The sequence below is a fragment of the Vulpes lagopus genome, chromosome 22 (assembly GCF_018345385.1).
Source record: "Vulpes lagopus strain Blue_001 chromosome 22, ASM1834538v1, whole genome shotgun sequence".
In the NCBI taxonomy this organism is placed as follows: domain Eukaryota; kingdom Metazoa; phylum Chordata; class Mammalia; order Carnivora; family Canidae; genus Vulpes; species Vulpes lagopus.
Window position 1 is genome coordinate 10,667,694 of NC_054845.1, and position 15,551 is coordinate 10,683,244.

The 15,551-nt window shown below is 38.0% G+C and overlaps 1 protein-coding gene across 7 annotated transcripts in view; it reads right to left on the bottom strand.

Moving 5' to 3' along the window:
• C2CD6 (C2 calcium dependent domain containing 6) overlaps positions 1–15,551 on the bottom strand; it is a 107,101-nt gene that overhangs the window by 71,243 nt on the left and 20,307 nt on the right. For 2 of the 7 annotated variants that reach the window (XM_041737604.1, XM_041737605.1), the window contains exon 4: positions 13,853–13,975. The exons of 1 other annotated variant lie outside the window; for it this stretch is intronic. Coding sequence is in view for 3 of the 6 variants with exons in the window: in XM_041737608.1 (XP_041593542.1) it covers positions 1,924–2,070; positions 6,045–6,124; positions 8,629–8,697; positions 9,673–9,717; positions 13,853–13,975 (464 nt within the window). In the remaining 3 variants the exon portion in view is untranslated. Of the gene's footprint in view, positions 1–1,923; positions 5,173–6,044; positions 6,125–8,628; positions 8,698–9,672; positions 9,718–13,852; positions 13,976–15,551 lie in introns of those variants that run through there. 4 more of the 7 variants (XM_041737608.1, XM_041737607.1, XM_041737602.1 and 1 more) reach the window with 4 other exon arrangements.

Genomic DNA, 15,551 nt, shown 5'->3' on the forward strand with positions numbered 1-15,551 from the left:
CCTACAGTTATACAAAGAGCAATTCTCTCTGAAAAAAAAGAAATAAGCTGAGTAACTCCTACACATCGTGCAAATAAGAAATGACTCACATCCATGGGAAAGGATGAGGCACATACCATAAGCCCCACCCCTGGCACAGTGTCATACAATTGGGACAGAACTCCCAACTCCCAACTCCCAGGGTCCCCCTGAGGAGAAAAAGGGTTGGACAACACATACAGCATCCCAACTTTCAAGACTCCCAACTTTTATCTTTCAGAATAGCAAGATAAAACTTCAAGACTCCCATCAGGACAGGCCCCCAAAGCTCCTATTTCTGAAAGCTTGTGACCACAAGACCCATAAGGCTACAGAAAAAAAAAAAAAAGTTTTTAACAGGTTTGCTAGGATTTACTATGCTGTCCGCTCAGGGCTCAGCACAGAAGGAGTGGTACAAAAATAAGTTCATCTCCCTGTTATTTCCCAAAAGATGCCTACTGCATTCTTTAAAAGCTGCTACCTGGAGTTGACTGAAATCCTTCTTGAGATCTCTGGAAGCCAGCAGATGCTATCTCCTTCTCCTTAGAGAAGTCTAGAGACCGATCCAAACCATCAGTATCTCCCTGGAAGGAGCTTATACAGACATCTGGCACCCCAGACTTTGTGGCTATTGCCAAAGAGATGGGCCCCTGGATTGTTTGGCTGCCATAGCCAATAGGGCTTGCATTCACCAGTCCCACAGAACTTCAGCACACAAAGAAGCAGTTCCTAACAGGTCCAGGAATGACTTCCACTCCAGTGGCTATATCCACAGGCCTAGCACAAAGGGAGCAGACAAGAAAGCTCATCTTCTAGTTTCTCCATGGAAGGGCTCTAGTTACATATTTGCCCAACAGCTGCCTGGGGTTCAGCTGCTGGTCAGCCTTAATCTAGTGGCTGACTGAGATTCTCCTCTTTGAGATACTGACAAGTCTTGAAACACTGAACAACTGAAAGCTGCTAAGAAAAAAAGAAATCAGCCTGGACAATCACAAAGTTTGAGAGACACCCAAGAGCTTGGGCTGGGTTCATTGATGAGGTGGTTCATTTCCTATATGAGACCACTCCATCAAGACTACGAAACGTGGCAGTTTTATCTAATGGTCAGAAACCAACACAGAGAGTCAGGATAAATGAAGAGGATAACAAGAACAGAATAGCAAGATAAAACTTCAGAACGTAAGTTTCAAAGAAATAAATAAGAAAAAAACAGACCTTAATAAAATCTGATTTACCTGATATAAAATTCAAAATAGTGATCATAAAGATGCTCACTGAGGTCAGGAGAAAAATTCATAAACAGAACAAGAATTGCAACAAAGAGATATAAAATATAGGAAAGTACCAAACAGAAATCATAGAGCTAAAGAACAAAATAACTGGACTGAAAAATTCAATAGAAGGATTCAAGAGCACTAGATGTAGAAGAAAGGATTGGCAAACTCAAAGACAAGGCAAAGGAATTTATTCAATCAGAAGAGCAAAAAAAAAAAAAAGAAGAATGAAAAAAAGTAAAGATAGCTTAAAGGATTTATTTATAGGACACAACAAAGTGTACCACCATATGTATTACAGGGGCACTAGACACTGACTTTTCCTTTTTTTTCTTTTTAAGATTTTATTTGTTTATTCATGAGAGACAGAGAGAGAGGCAGAGACACAGGCAGAAGGAGAAGTAGGCTCCATGCAGGGAGCCAGACATGGGACTCGATCCTGGGACTCCAGGATCATGCCCTGGGTCAAAGGCAGGCGCTAAACCACTGAGCCACCCAGGATCCCCAACACTGACTTTTCCAAACAAATACCTAAAGCCCATGTCCCAAAAGAAAAAATTAACGTACCACTAACACATAAATAAGATGAAGATTTTTTTTTTCTTTTTTCTTTTTTTTTTTTTTTTTTTACCTTTCCCGAGGTTGTTGCTGAAGTTTTTCAAGTCGCAGTACAGGTGGCTGGTTGGATTGGGACACTGCAGGTGGCATCCCAACGGTAACATTCAGGTCTGGGGATAGGAATGCTGGATATTCTATTGGTTGTGGTGTAATAACATTTCTGCCAAATGGTTATAATGTTAAATATTGCAATTATACAAAAGTACACTTAAAATCATTCTCTCTTGTACACTGTAGCTCATCTATCTACCTTGAACCATCAGAAGGTAGAGCTAGGAAAAAAGACAAAGGTCAGACATCCTGACAGAAGTACTCTCTTGAACACTCTTACTATTAAGATGGGCAGCAGGGATGAGAAAGGAGATAAGGACCTGAAGTTCTAATGAGAAGCAGAAAGTGTTTGAGCCCAGACCTCTCTTCCAATCTCTAGATCCAAATCTCTATTTTGCAGCTTAGTCAAGTGAAATTGATCATCACAAGTCCACCCACCCCTTATCAACCTGGCACCCTTAAGCCTATCTATCTTTAAAACATATTTAATCTCCAAATGAGAATAATAACACGTCATAATTCCACTTAACATGATACAACTATCCTGCATACAACCAAAAATTCACTAACCTCTTCCCCAGAAAAGAATATAAAGTCTTTGGGTGATGTTTACTTTTCTTAATATCCTGAAACTTAAATAGTATGATCTAAATTTAACAATATTAAGTGTTACAGTATAAAGTCAATATAGCTAATGTTACATGATAAGGGGATATGAGAGAGAAGAAAATATATTTGCTATGTAAATGTAAATATGCTAGTTTTAAACCCATCCTGTGATTATTTCCCCAGTTCCAGATTGCATATTTGGAATCGACAAACTTAGCAGTTGGTGAATCCCTACATTGGTTTCCTGTCTTGCGGACTGAGGGATATTATGGTGGGAAAGTCCAAATGGAAGCCACTAGAGAGCTACCTCCATCTAAGAAAATAGTTAAGTCAAAAGCAATACCACATTCATGGAGGGATTGCAGAGATTAGTAAATATATGCTATGTAAATATATTTTTCAGGTCACTTGATAAATGGGCCAGGGTAGTACACCCAAATAATAAATCCAAAAAACCCCACCAGGTATTGTGCTTTTGTTTTGGTTCTAGGAGGGGCCAGATACAACTACTTATCCTCCACCTTAGCAGGTGCAGGACCACTGGATCCTAAAAACTTCAATGAAGACTACTAAATTTTTGTCAGAATTCCTCCCACCCTCTGATATGCAAATATCTTATCAGAAGTCTAGATTAGTTGCTATTTTCTATTTACCAGGTCCAATCAGCATAACGGTTATCACTGTAATGGACCTGTGTAATATCTTGTATTAGGGAAAGGCAATCAAGATACCTGTGAACTATGGGACACCTGAGTGGCTCAGTCAGTTAAGCATCTGACTCTTGGTTTCAGCTCAGATCATGATCTCAGGGATGTGGGACCAAGCCCTGTGTCAGGCTCCGTGCTCAGTGTGGGGACTGACTGCTTGGGACGTTTTCTCTCCCTCTCTCTCTGCTCCTCCCCCATGCTCTCTCTTTAAAATGAATAAATCTTGTTTAAAAAATTCCTGTGAACTTAATTAATGACATAGGCTGGAGAAGTTAATATACCTGAGGTAGGACAGTGAAGGTATTTTGCTTGGCCTTACCAGATCAAAGAAACTACTTCTGATGGTCTTTATATGAGCAAAATAGCATTTGCCAGATCAACAGTTGCATACCAGGTACCAGGGGATGTGTTAATTTGCTCAAGCAATGAAACCACATCTGGTACAGCGGCTGCAATTGGAATCACAGCCTGGTTAACCTTACAGCAACCTACTATCATTCTCCGAGATATTTTATGCATAGGCCAAAATAAGTGAGCTAAATGGGGATGTGATGGGAATCACCACCCCTGCGTCTTTCAAGTCCTTGATAATGGCACTAATCTCTGCAATCCCTCCATGAATGTGGTATTGCTTTTGGCTTAACTATTTTCTTAGATGGAGGTAGTTCTCTAGTTTTTTCATTTTTACTTTTATTCACTTGATATAGAACTTCTCTGCTTATACAAATTAAGTAAGAATTTAGTAGGCTCCCTATACATTTTATTTCTAGGAACTAGAAATGATCAACTAGCCAATGTCAGAGGTCTGTGTGAGTCAAACTATTCTGATTACTGCTTTGACTCTACTGTCCATTGCAATAACCACGCCATCTTGCCCTAGGTGGTTGTGGGCCATCACTTGGCCCTGTCACTTCAGGACGCTATATTCCCATTGCATTTAGGTTTCCCAGTTCAGTGACCACAGCTCCCACTGTAAGGTCTGCCTAACAGAGAAGAGCAATCACATAGCTCTTCAGGGGGGGCTCCCCTCACAAATTTACTTCTCACAGTCATGGTGAAAGGTGTATCTTCTGGAACCTCCCAGGGTGAGTGAGTAAGTCTTAAAAAGAAATCTATACCAACATCACCATCTCTCTAACCCTTTGAATATCTTCCTCCTACATTAAACCAAGGCAGGTTTGGCATTTCCAATTCACCCATGTGGGCATCTTTTGGTTCATGTTTCTGCAACCAAACAACCAAATCCAGTCTTTTCTAACCCTTTTATCTGAAACATTAAATGCAGAATCTCTGCTTAGTGAGTCCATTTCAATAAATTTGCTGTGACCCAACTTTTATGTTCCTTTCACCATTATCCCACACGCTGTGTCCCACAGTTCTTTATGTTTACCTCTAGGAGGGTTCTTATCTCATTTGTATTATAATAATCTCTTTTCACAAGTTACCTTTGCACTAAACCATGAGCTACCAGAGGGCAGGGACCAGGTCTTACTTATTTTACTATTTGCAATGGCTTGGAGGTATAGTAGATATTTAATTAATGCTTATTGAATCAATCAGTGAATAAAGAAATAATGATTGATAAACATAAAACATCCAAATTTTACTATTTCAACAAATGACCAGTATCAAGTGAACAAAATTTATCTTTAATGATAATACCCAGTATTGGTGAGACTCTAGGACAATAAGCATTTCAGAATATAAATTCCCATCCTATACCCAATTCCCTCAATTCCATTTTCTCTATTTCTTATTCTTGGATAGCACCATAGATTAAATTTCCATCTCAGGTGCTCATTTCTCTTTAATCTATTTTTATTGTTGAAATTTTAAGAGTAGTTGACATATTTTAAGTTACTTTTGGTTTGCTAATGACATTTTTGTTTTTTGGGTTTTTTAAAGATTTTATTTATTTATTCATGAGAGACAGAGAGAGAGAGAGAGAGAGAGAGAGGCAGAGACACAGGCAGAGGGAGAAGCAGGCCCCATGCAGGGAGCCTGATGTGGGACCCGATCCCAGGACTCCAGGATCCCTGGGCCAAAGGCAGGTGCTAAACCACTGAGGCACCTAGGGATCCCTGCTAATGATATTTTTTAACATGAACTTTTTACTAAAGATTTAGAAGTAACCATTAGAATGTGTGGAATGGAGGTAACCCTACTATACTGTAAGGAAAACTGACAATTAAATAGACACTTTGATCTTATAAATCCCTCACCTCCTTCTAGAAAAGGGTACCTCACTAGCCAACTTTCCTTATTATCTTAACCCTGCCTTCCCTCCTTCAGCCATGAAGATGACACTCTCTTTTATCTCATCTCGAGGCCTCTTCACCTCCTTTCTCCAAGGCTATACCCAGGAACCCAAGATTTCTCCCACCTTAGTAAGCAAAAACTATTCATTGCTCTCTTTACCTTGGAGTCTAGCCCATTCTGGCTATGTCTTAAGACAATCAAAATGGCGGGATGCCTGGGTAGCTCAGCAGTTAAGTGCCTGCCTCTGGCCCAGGGTGTGATCCTGAAGTCCCAGGATCAAGTCCCAGGATCGAGTCCCAGGATCAAGTCCCAGGATCGGGCTCCCTGCATGGAGTTTGCTTCTCCCTCTGTCTGTGTCTCTGCCTCTCTCTCTTTCTGTGTCTCTCATGATTAAATAAATAAAATCTTAAAAAAAAAAAAAAAAAGGCAATCAAAATGGTCCATCAAATGGATTAAATGTTTTAATGCTACATAATCTGATTGTGTAAATAAGACTTCAAACACTTACATCACAGGATCTATTCTCTCTGGAGGTGGTGCAATATTCATAAACATGGATGGCTCAATAATTTTCTGAAGAGGTTTTAACTGAAGAAAATGGTAAGCGTATTTTAACACTGCTTAGTTACAATTATAGTTCACTCTAAAGAAAATGGTAAGCATATTTTAACACTGCTTAGTTACAATTATAGTTCACTCTAATACTATCGTCTGGGACTACAGAATAGGCCTTAAATACGTATAAAAAGAAATGGAACTAAGAGAGGAAGAAAGAACTACCATTTATTGACACTAGGTATCTGCCAAGAACCTTGAATCTGTAATATTATTTTTAATCCTCTCAATAATCCTATGATGTAGGTAACTGTCCATTCTACAAAAAATGCTGAGGATCAGTAATTTGTTCAAGGTTACCCAATACACACCAGAGCCAGGATTTGAATGCAGCTTTATCTGCCCCCAGTGTTGTACTCTTTTTACATTATCAAGACAGGTGAGTAGGGGTCTATATTACTGAAAAGTTCATAGACATAGGGATCACTGGGTGGCTCAGCGGTTTAGCGCCTGCCTTTGGCCCAGGGCGTGATCTTGGAGTCCTGGGATCAAGTCCCACATCAGGCTCCCTGCATGGGGCCTGCTTCTCCCTCTGCCGGTGTCTCTGCCCCTCTCTCTCTCTCTCTCTCTCATGAATAAATAAATTTAAAAAAAAAGTTCATAGACATAAAATCAAAATCAATAATTTTTATTATATTTCTCACTCTTTTCCACACAATATCTGTTTCTTGTTTTCAGTAGAATCTACCTATGTAAAACAAAACTTGCCTAGTTTTATCTGAAAAGGAGATATCTCCCCAAAAATGTGATTATTACATGTTTTACTTATATTCAGACACAAAACCTACCTCTGAAGTTGGTGCTTATAAACTATGTCATGAAAGGGACTAATCAGTTACAGTCCCTACAAGGCCCAATTCATAAGAAAATAAATAGGCAGAAGGAATAGAAAGAAAAATCAAAGAAGGAAAAAAGATTGTGCCTAGTGGCTTTATTCTGTGTATTACTTAGTTCTGATTCGAAATGCATTAAAAATCATTATGATGTACCACAGGCAAAATTTTAGAATAACATTTTACCTGGGGTTACTTAGTAAACATAATGGCAGACTGTTTAATAAGAGTAATATACCCACTCTCAATTCCTAATAAAAAAGACAACCAAGACTATAAAAAATAGCAAAAAAATGAAATGAAAAATTATATGCAAAATATAGGGATCATATCCCTTGTATAACAGCAGCACTGATGGGACTGGATTTATAAATGGTCCAAAGTCGTAATAATACCCAGGGATATGAAGAGTTCTTTCAAACACTTGGTGAGAATATATGTTGCTACAACATTTCTAAAACAATTCCCTGACAAGGTCATTGTTTTGGACAATAATTTCCATTCTAGAAATCTAGCCTAAGGACATAATAAAAGGACAGGACATAGGTTAATGTACAAAAATTTTCATTGGAACATGAGTATATGTAATGAATTTAAGGGGGCAGGACAAAGCTAGGAAGATAACTTCTTTGAACATATTACTCTCTTGATAGATCAAGGAGTGCTCAAATAATACCAGACATTGAAATAACTATGGGGGGTGGGGGAGTGGGGAAGGAGTATACACGATCAGAGTAAAACATTATATGTGAGTATAATAAATGACTCCATTTTTAAAAAGCATTTTTAGATATAAAAACCTGCACTTCAGGACGCCTGGGTGGCTCAGCGGTTGAGCATCTGCCTTTGGCCCAGGGCGTGATCCTGGAGTCCTGGGATCAAGTCCCACATCAGACTCCCTGCATGGAGCCTGCTTCTCCCTCTGCCTCTGTGTCTCTAATGAATAAATAAAATCTTTAAAAAAAAAAAAACTGCACTTCTTATACAGTTGAAATAATTTTGTTTTCAAATTAACACACAAAAGCAAATTTTCTGGGCAGCCCCCGTAGCTCAGCGGTTTAGTGTCGCCTTTAGCCCAGAGTGTGATCCTGGAGTCCTAGAACCGAGTCCCACGTCAGGCTCCCTATATGCAGCCTGCTTCTCCCTCTGCCTATGTCTCTGCCTCTCTCTCTCTCTGTGTGTCTCTCATGAATAAGTAAATAAATAAATCTTAAAAAAAAAAAAAAAGCAAGTTTTCTGATAATGGCATTTTGAATAAAATATTATTTTAAATGCATATGCAAATAAAAATGATGGTTTCATTTTTTTCCTTAGGCTGGAGAAAAACAGCATTCCTTTAAAAATATTTGTTCTAAAAAAATACGTATTTAGGGGTCCCTGGGTAGCTCAGTAGTTGAGCGTCTGTCTGCCTTTGGCTTAGGGTGTGATCCTGGAGTCCCGGGATGGATCCCCACATTGGGCTCCCTGCGTGGAACCTGCTTCTCCCTCTGCTTGTGTCTCTGCCTCTCTGTGTGTGTGTCTCTCTCATGAATAAATAAATTATTTTAAAAATATATGTATTTTTGAAAATTTATCAAACTGGAAAGAAGAGAGGCTCAGATTTGACTGAAGAGCTATAGAATAATTTTTAAAAGAGGAACTAACCTGATGTGAAAATCCATAACCAAAGTTTCCATAGGAGAACATAAATTCCACCTCCACCTTACAGATAAACTAAACACATGGCAAATTTATTTTATTGGTTTATCAGAAAGATATTCTAATGAAAAAGGGGTAGCAAGTAATATTTTTACTTCACAAATCTCTCAGAAAAACTAAAGCATAAATCTCCTGATTGAAAAAATAAGCCACACAAGGAACTCCTATAGAAGAATCTATGGAGTTCCTGAAATGTTAAAAACTTTGTTAAAAAGTATTATATGATTATAATACAGGAAATATCAACTTATAATTAGTAGGGTTACCCTGAGATACACACATATATGTATATGTATATATATGTATATACACGTATATATGTGTATATACATATATATACACACACACACAGATACATATACATGGGTATGTTTTTAAAGTATTTACTCACATTTCCCCTATCTCCACTTCCAGATAACACTTTTATTTAGACAAGTGATTTCATCTTTCTGAATCCCAGCTTGCTCAAATGTGAAATGAAGGAGGGTGTCAGAGGTTATGATCTCAAATGTCCATCATTCTTTTTGATAAAGCTCCTTGTCCCTGTTCTGGCTATTGATGACAGAGGTCTCTCTGAATAGAATATTAATCAAAACAATAATTTTAAGTATTTAAAAAGAAATTCAAGCAAGAACTGTAAAAACACCCTTTAGAAACTCTTTTTCTCTAGGACACATAATCAAAGAAGCAATTAGGACATTTTAGTCTCTTAGTCAATGATTTCAATTTTCCTGTTCATCAGTTAGCAGTAAGGTAGCAGCATTAAAAAAAAAAAAAATGGTGGAGATGAAGACTGTGTGAGTAAATATTGTTCTTTCTATTTAATACATTTCCATTAATTCAAACATACATTTCCATTAATTCAAACAGTGACTGATAGGGTACAAGGGGAATAAAAACATTAACAGAAGTTAAAACAGTATCAGAGTAAAGCTATATGAAATGTTAAGTGCATGTACAAAACTTTGGAAATTTCAATAAAATTCTTACTGTGTTTTTATTCAACATGTGAAATTCTTCAATAAAACGCCCTTTCTGGAAAAGAGTAAAAAAGAGTAAAATTCTCAAATAGTCACTCATGAAGCCATACAGATGATAACCTTAACCATCTCATAAATTTTGAGAAATCAGGTAATGATTTTTAATGCATGTGTTAACTTAGTAGCTAAAATACATTTGGAAGAAAATAAAAATTCCAGGTTGCACCAAAAACAAGTTATTGTTTACATTTATAATTTAGACAAAAATGGTTGTGCTGATTATAGTTCCCCTTTCTTCAAGTCTTAAAGGAACTGCCATGCCTGTACTCCTTTAGTTGGATTTAACATAAATGTGCACAAAGAGTGGACTCATGACAGAATTGAGTGCCTCTCTTGTCCCCCAGGAACTGTTGGGCTCTTTTTCACCAGGTAAACCTCAGGTATCCTTGGTCATCACATCACCTCTGGTCATGTCTACTGTGCTAGCAGTCCTCCCATCTAATCCACCATCCCATGGTTCCCTTTCTTCCCAACATTTTCCACTGCAGTTCATGGAATCTCTCCCTATTCCATGGTTAACAAACAACCTTACACCTTTAACTGCTCTACCAGGCATTGCCTCTTTGCTTTACCTAAGCCTTGGCTCACCACCAAAGATGCTACTTCCCTCACAGGCTCCTCAAGGAAAGGCCCACCTACTTCAAGGCCAGGAAGTAAGCAGCAACCTTCACACTCCCCTTCTATTGCTTCTAGGTTGTATTAGTTCATGTAGATATTAACAGTTTTCCATTTTTAAACTTCAGGCTGTCTGGTATGTTTCAGACTTTCTGGTCACTAGTTCTCCCTTAGTGAAAACGTCAGCACCTTGTTCACACATCCTCTCCACCCCCAAAACCTAGCAATCTGCAGAACCTATTTAACATTGGCCCTCTCAGTTTCTGGTGAAGTCATATAATAAAGGAAATAACAGCTGATGGTACAATGGCAGACATCACACACCTATCAGAATGGCTAAAGAATAAAATGGTGAGGACACCAAATGCTGATGAGGATGCTCAGAAACTGATCATTTCTGCTGAAGATGTACAATGGCTTCACCACTCTGGAAAACAGCATTTCCTATAATGATTATACATGCAACTATCTTACAAACCAGAAATTTATCTGAGAAATGAATACTATGTCCACACAGAAACCTATACATGAACGTTTATAGCAACTTTAGTCAGAATGGCCCCAAACTGGAAACCCAGATGTCCTCTAATGGGCAGATGGCCAAACAAACCATGGAACATTCACGTCCTGTAGTACTACTCAACAGCAAAAAAGAAATGAACTAGTAATACATGCAACTACCTAGATGACTTCCCAGAGAAGTACATTGAGTGAAAAAAAAAAAAAACACTAAAATGTTACATACTATGTGATTCCATTTACATAATATCCTGGAAATGAATTACAGAAAGGAAGAACAGATTGGTGGTTGGCAAGGGTTAAAGGAGGGGGCAGAGGCAGGAGGGAAGGAGATGTAGCTATAAAAGGCAACAACCTGAGGAATCCTGGTAGAAGTGGCACATTCTCTAACTTGGTTGCAATACTGTACCCTGGTTTTGAAAGATGGTACCATCATGGAAAACTGAGTAAGGGATACAAAGGATCTCTGTATTATTTCTTTCAACTGCATGTGAAACTACAATTGTCTCAAAAATATTAAAAAAGCCATGCGTCTATTTAAAGTGGGCCAAATTCATCCATGAGGCTTATTCTTCATTAGGCCTAGTTTATACAAATAGGGAAAGAGAGAGCAGGAGCAGAGGTGTGGAGAGAGCAGCAGACTCCACACTGAGCAGGAAGCCTGATGTGGGGCTCGATCGTAGGACCCTGAGATCATGACCTGAGAAGGCAGATGCTTAACTGACTGAGCCACCCAGGTGCCGTGAAACAATTCTTAGTGAAGGTAGAAGTGCCTACAGAAAGATACTGACAGGGATCCCTGGGTGGCACAGTGGTTTGGCGCCTGCCTTTGGCCCAGGGCGCGATCCGAGAGACCCGGGATCGAGTCCCACGTCGGGCTCCTGGTGCATGGAGCCTGCTTCTCCCTCTGCCTGTGTCTCTGCCTCTCTCTCTCTCTGTCTATCATAAATAAATAAAATTAAAAAAAAAAAAGAAAAAGAAAAAAAAGAAAGATACTGACAGATGTCACACATAGCATATCTTGAACACACCACACCTAAAATCATAAGGCTTTTTTGGGGAAACCTATAAATAACCAAAATTGCTTCCCCTGACTACTCTGCTCATGAAATAATAATGGTCTCTTTGCCATATGACATAGCAATTCATCATACTATAGAGACTTTTTGCAGATATGCAATGGAAGACAGTTTCAAGAAAATTCACTGCAACGAGTATAATAGTAAAAAACAGAAAACAATCCAAATACCCATCAACAAATTTAAAGATTTATGTATTTGTTTTAGAAAGAGAGAGAACAAGTACACGAGCAGGGGGAAGGGATTCTCAAACAGACTTCCTGCTGAGCCCAATGTGGGGCTTGATCCCATGAGCCTGAGATCATGACCTGAGGTAAATTAAAAGTCAGACAAGTTAAAAAAAAAAATAAATAAATAAAATAAAAGTCAGACACATAAACCACTGAGCCATCCAGGCACTCCCTGACCTTAGCTTTTTAGAATCTAAGCTAGTATGTCCCACATTATGTATTCATCTTATATCATCATGGTATTGTTTAACTTTTTCCCTATCTCCTAAATTCCTATGAACTGAAAGTTAGATCTAGACTCAGCTTGGTTAGATTTGGGGTAAACATTTTGATGAGAACAATTCCTAGGTAATGCTGTATACTTCATATTGTACTGACACGCAATGACATAGGATGCATATGATGTTAAATTATCCACAATTACCTAACTTCAAGCTAACTTCAAGCTCTTGGTTAAAGTGGTAACCCAAACTTCTGTTGTAAAGGCACCTTTTCCCCACTGCAACAATTAATGTGTAGACTGTTACAGTGGTGTCGTGGAAATTTCTTGTTTCCCAATAACCTTTTATCTCATGCTTTAAGTAGCACTGCTAAGTCTTGATTGAACCAACCATCATTCGCTATAAAGGACTGCAAAAATAGTCAACCTGTAATTCTATCATTCTTCCTACACTAAGTGGCATTCTTCTGTTTTTTTTTTTTTTTTTTTTTTTTTTTTTTTTTCATTCTTCTGTTTTAAATTTCAAAATTCCATTTTTCTTCCCTGGCTCTTTTCTTCTTTTTTGAGATCAACAGGACTTATGGATTTTTCTTTATTCAGAATTTGTACTGATCTCTTTGATATTCAAATTATCCTGAAATTGGCCAACAGGAGACTCCTGCAATCTGTCTCTTCTGTCTTTTGACATAACTTCATAAGTCTTTGAAGGCCTCCTTACTTTGCATCCTACAAATACTCCTTCAGATTGTTTATATTTGTTCACTATCAGTTCTCTTCCTTTGAGCTCAGGACAGTATGGCTGCTGGGAAGTGAGAGGGTAATCCGAGACAGGAGAAAGCAAGAGGGGAGGAATAATGAAATCTGTGTATAAACCCTGCCCCAAACTCTGGCTAACCTCTAAACAACACATGCACAGGGCAGACTGCAAGGAGCCCAGCTAAGAGTAAAAGAACTGAAATTTGGGCTGTCAACTAAGAGACAGAGTTTATCGTTTGAGTCCTGTTTAAAAATATTCTAGAGAGATGCCTGGGTGGCTCAGCGGTTGAGCGTAGGCCTTCCCCTCAAGGTGTGATCCTGCAGTCTAGGGATCAAGCCCCACATTGGGCTTCCTGTAGGGAGCCCACTTCCTCCTCTGCCTATGTCACTGCCTCTCTCTCTCTCTGTCTCTGTCGCTGTGTCTCTCATGAATAAATAAATATTTTTTAAAATTCCAGAAAACATAATAAAACATGCTTATTAGTCTTTTAATTTGTATCTTTCCCCCCACACAATTGATTTTTAAAAATATTATGCTGTTCTAAGCCAACTTTAAAAAATATATATAACCAGAGGGAGACATTGTTTCATAAGCATATGAGTTTGAAAGTAGAAAATAAACCAAAAGGAGTCTATCAGATACAGATAAATAACACCACCAACAACTGGATAACGTGATAGCAAGGTGGTAAAGATAATCTGAATACATACCTGAATTACTTCATAAAGGTGTACCTGAATACTCCCTAACAAGAGAGGGTATTTTTCTATTTTGTCATATTGCATTAGTTCCAAGAAAATATTATTCCGCACATCATCTTGACGCCTGGGAACCTTGAAACAAAATACATGCAAAAAGAATGATCACATTTGCAGTCTGAATTTCAGATATAATTTCTGAATAAATACACTATAGGTGTAAAACTATATTTTGTTATATACACCCTAATAAACCTAAATGGTTAGCTTTCACATATTATTAACCTTATAACTTTTCAATCACATAGTCACAGATATCCTAACATCAGCAAAAATCAGGATCTTATTTATGTATAACATCAATTATAGTCTTTTGAAACATGCACTGACTACATTCTCTTTTTAACTCTACACAAAAGTTTAGTTTCCACACCCTACTGAAACTATAGTATAAAAGTAATCCAGGGGATCCCTGGGTGGCTCAGCGGTTTAGCGCCTGCCTTTGGGCCAGGGCACGATCCTGGGGTCCTGGGATCGAGTCCCATGTCGGGCTCCCTGCGTGGAGCCTGCTTCTCCCTCTGCCTGTGTCTCTGCTTCTCTCTATCATGAACAAATAAAATCTTTTAAAAAAATAAAATAAAATAAAAAATAAAAGGTAATTCAATATCCAATTCAGATAATCTAGGTAACCCAAATAGCCAATATCCTAAGACAACCAACATCCTTTTCAGTCTCTGTTAAATAACTTATTGATAAAATGTATCCCAAAATATAATGTGTAATTTTATCATAGTTATATAATACATAGTTTAAAAAATCAAAGAGTTCTATAATGGTTAAAACAAACAAAAACAACTTTCTTTTCTCGCATGTTTAATCCTTTTTTCTGTATTTTATGATGTCTTGACGTCCTAAAAAGTCTGGCCAGAGACAGACTTCCCCTCCCTGGGCTAGTCAATTCTTAGAGATAGCAAAGGGTTTAGTGAGATGGAAGCACATCTTTCATATGCAAACCAATCCCAAATTATAGCCCTAACCACTTCCTTATCTAACTCTCACATGGAGCCAGTATTTCCCTGGCCCTAAATCATCCCAGGACCAGGAACCAAGTAACTAGGGACTCCCCTACAGCCTAAAGCCTGAGAGAATTATTCAAACTAGCCAATCTTAAATTTCTGTTCTGCAGTGCTTTCTCAAGAAAACCCCAATAAAGGCTTTAGTCTAGGGTCTCTCCTCACTTCTGTCTTGTTTCCCGACCACTTGGAAGCTTCTCCTGAAGCTCTATGTAGTGTAGTGTTTTCCTTTCCACCCTTCTATCAATGGCATGAGCCCCTCCATGTCATCATTCAGTCATACCTCTATAAAGTAAATCCTGGGCATGATTTTGCAAAATTTCACTCCTGAGAAACTATCTTTCAAGCTTTTAAAGGGATTTCTTTGTGTTTTTTTTTGCCCTGAAACCATGTTTCTAAGTAATATGCTTATATTAAGTGATATTTTAGTTTTAGATACTATCAATTAACTGCTTATTGTGAGAGAAAAATATTAGCTCTCAACACCCTCCCCTACAATTTTCATAGTTTCTTCCTTTCATCCCTCCAGTATATTTTATATATATATATATATATAAATTTTATATATATATAAATTTTCCTTTAACATGTATTTCCTTTAACATGTTTTGCTTTTGTTTCCTTGTACAGTTTTCTAT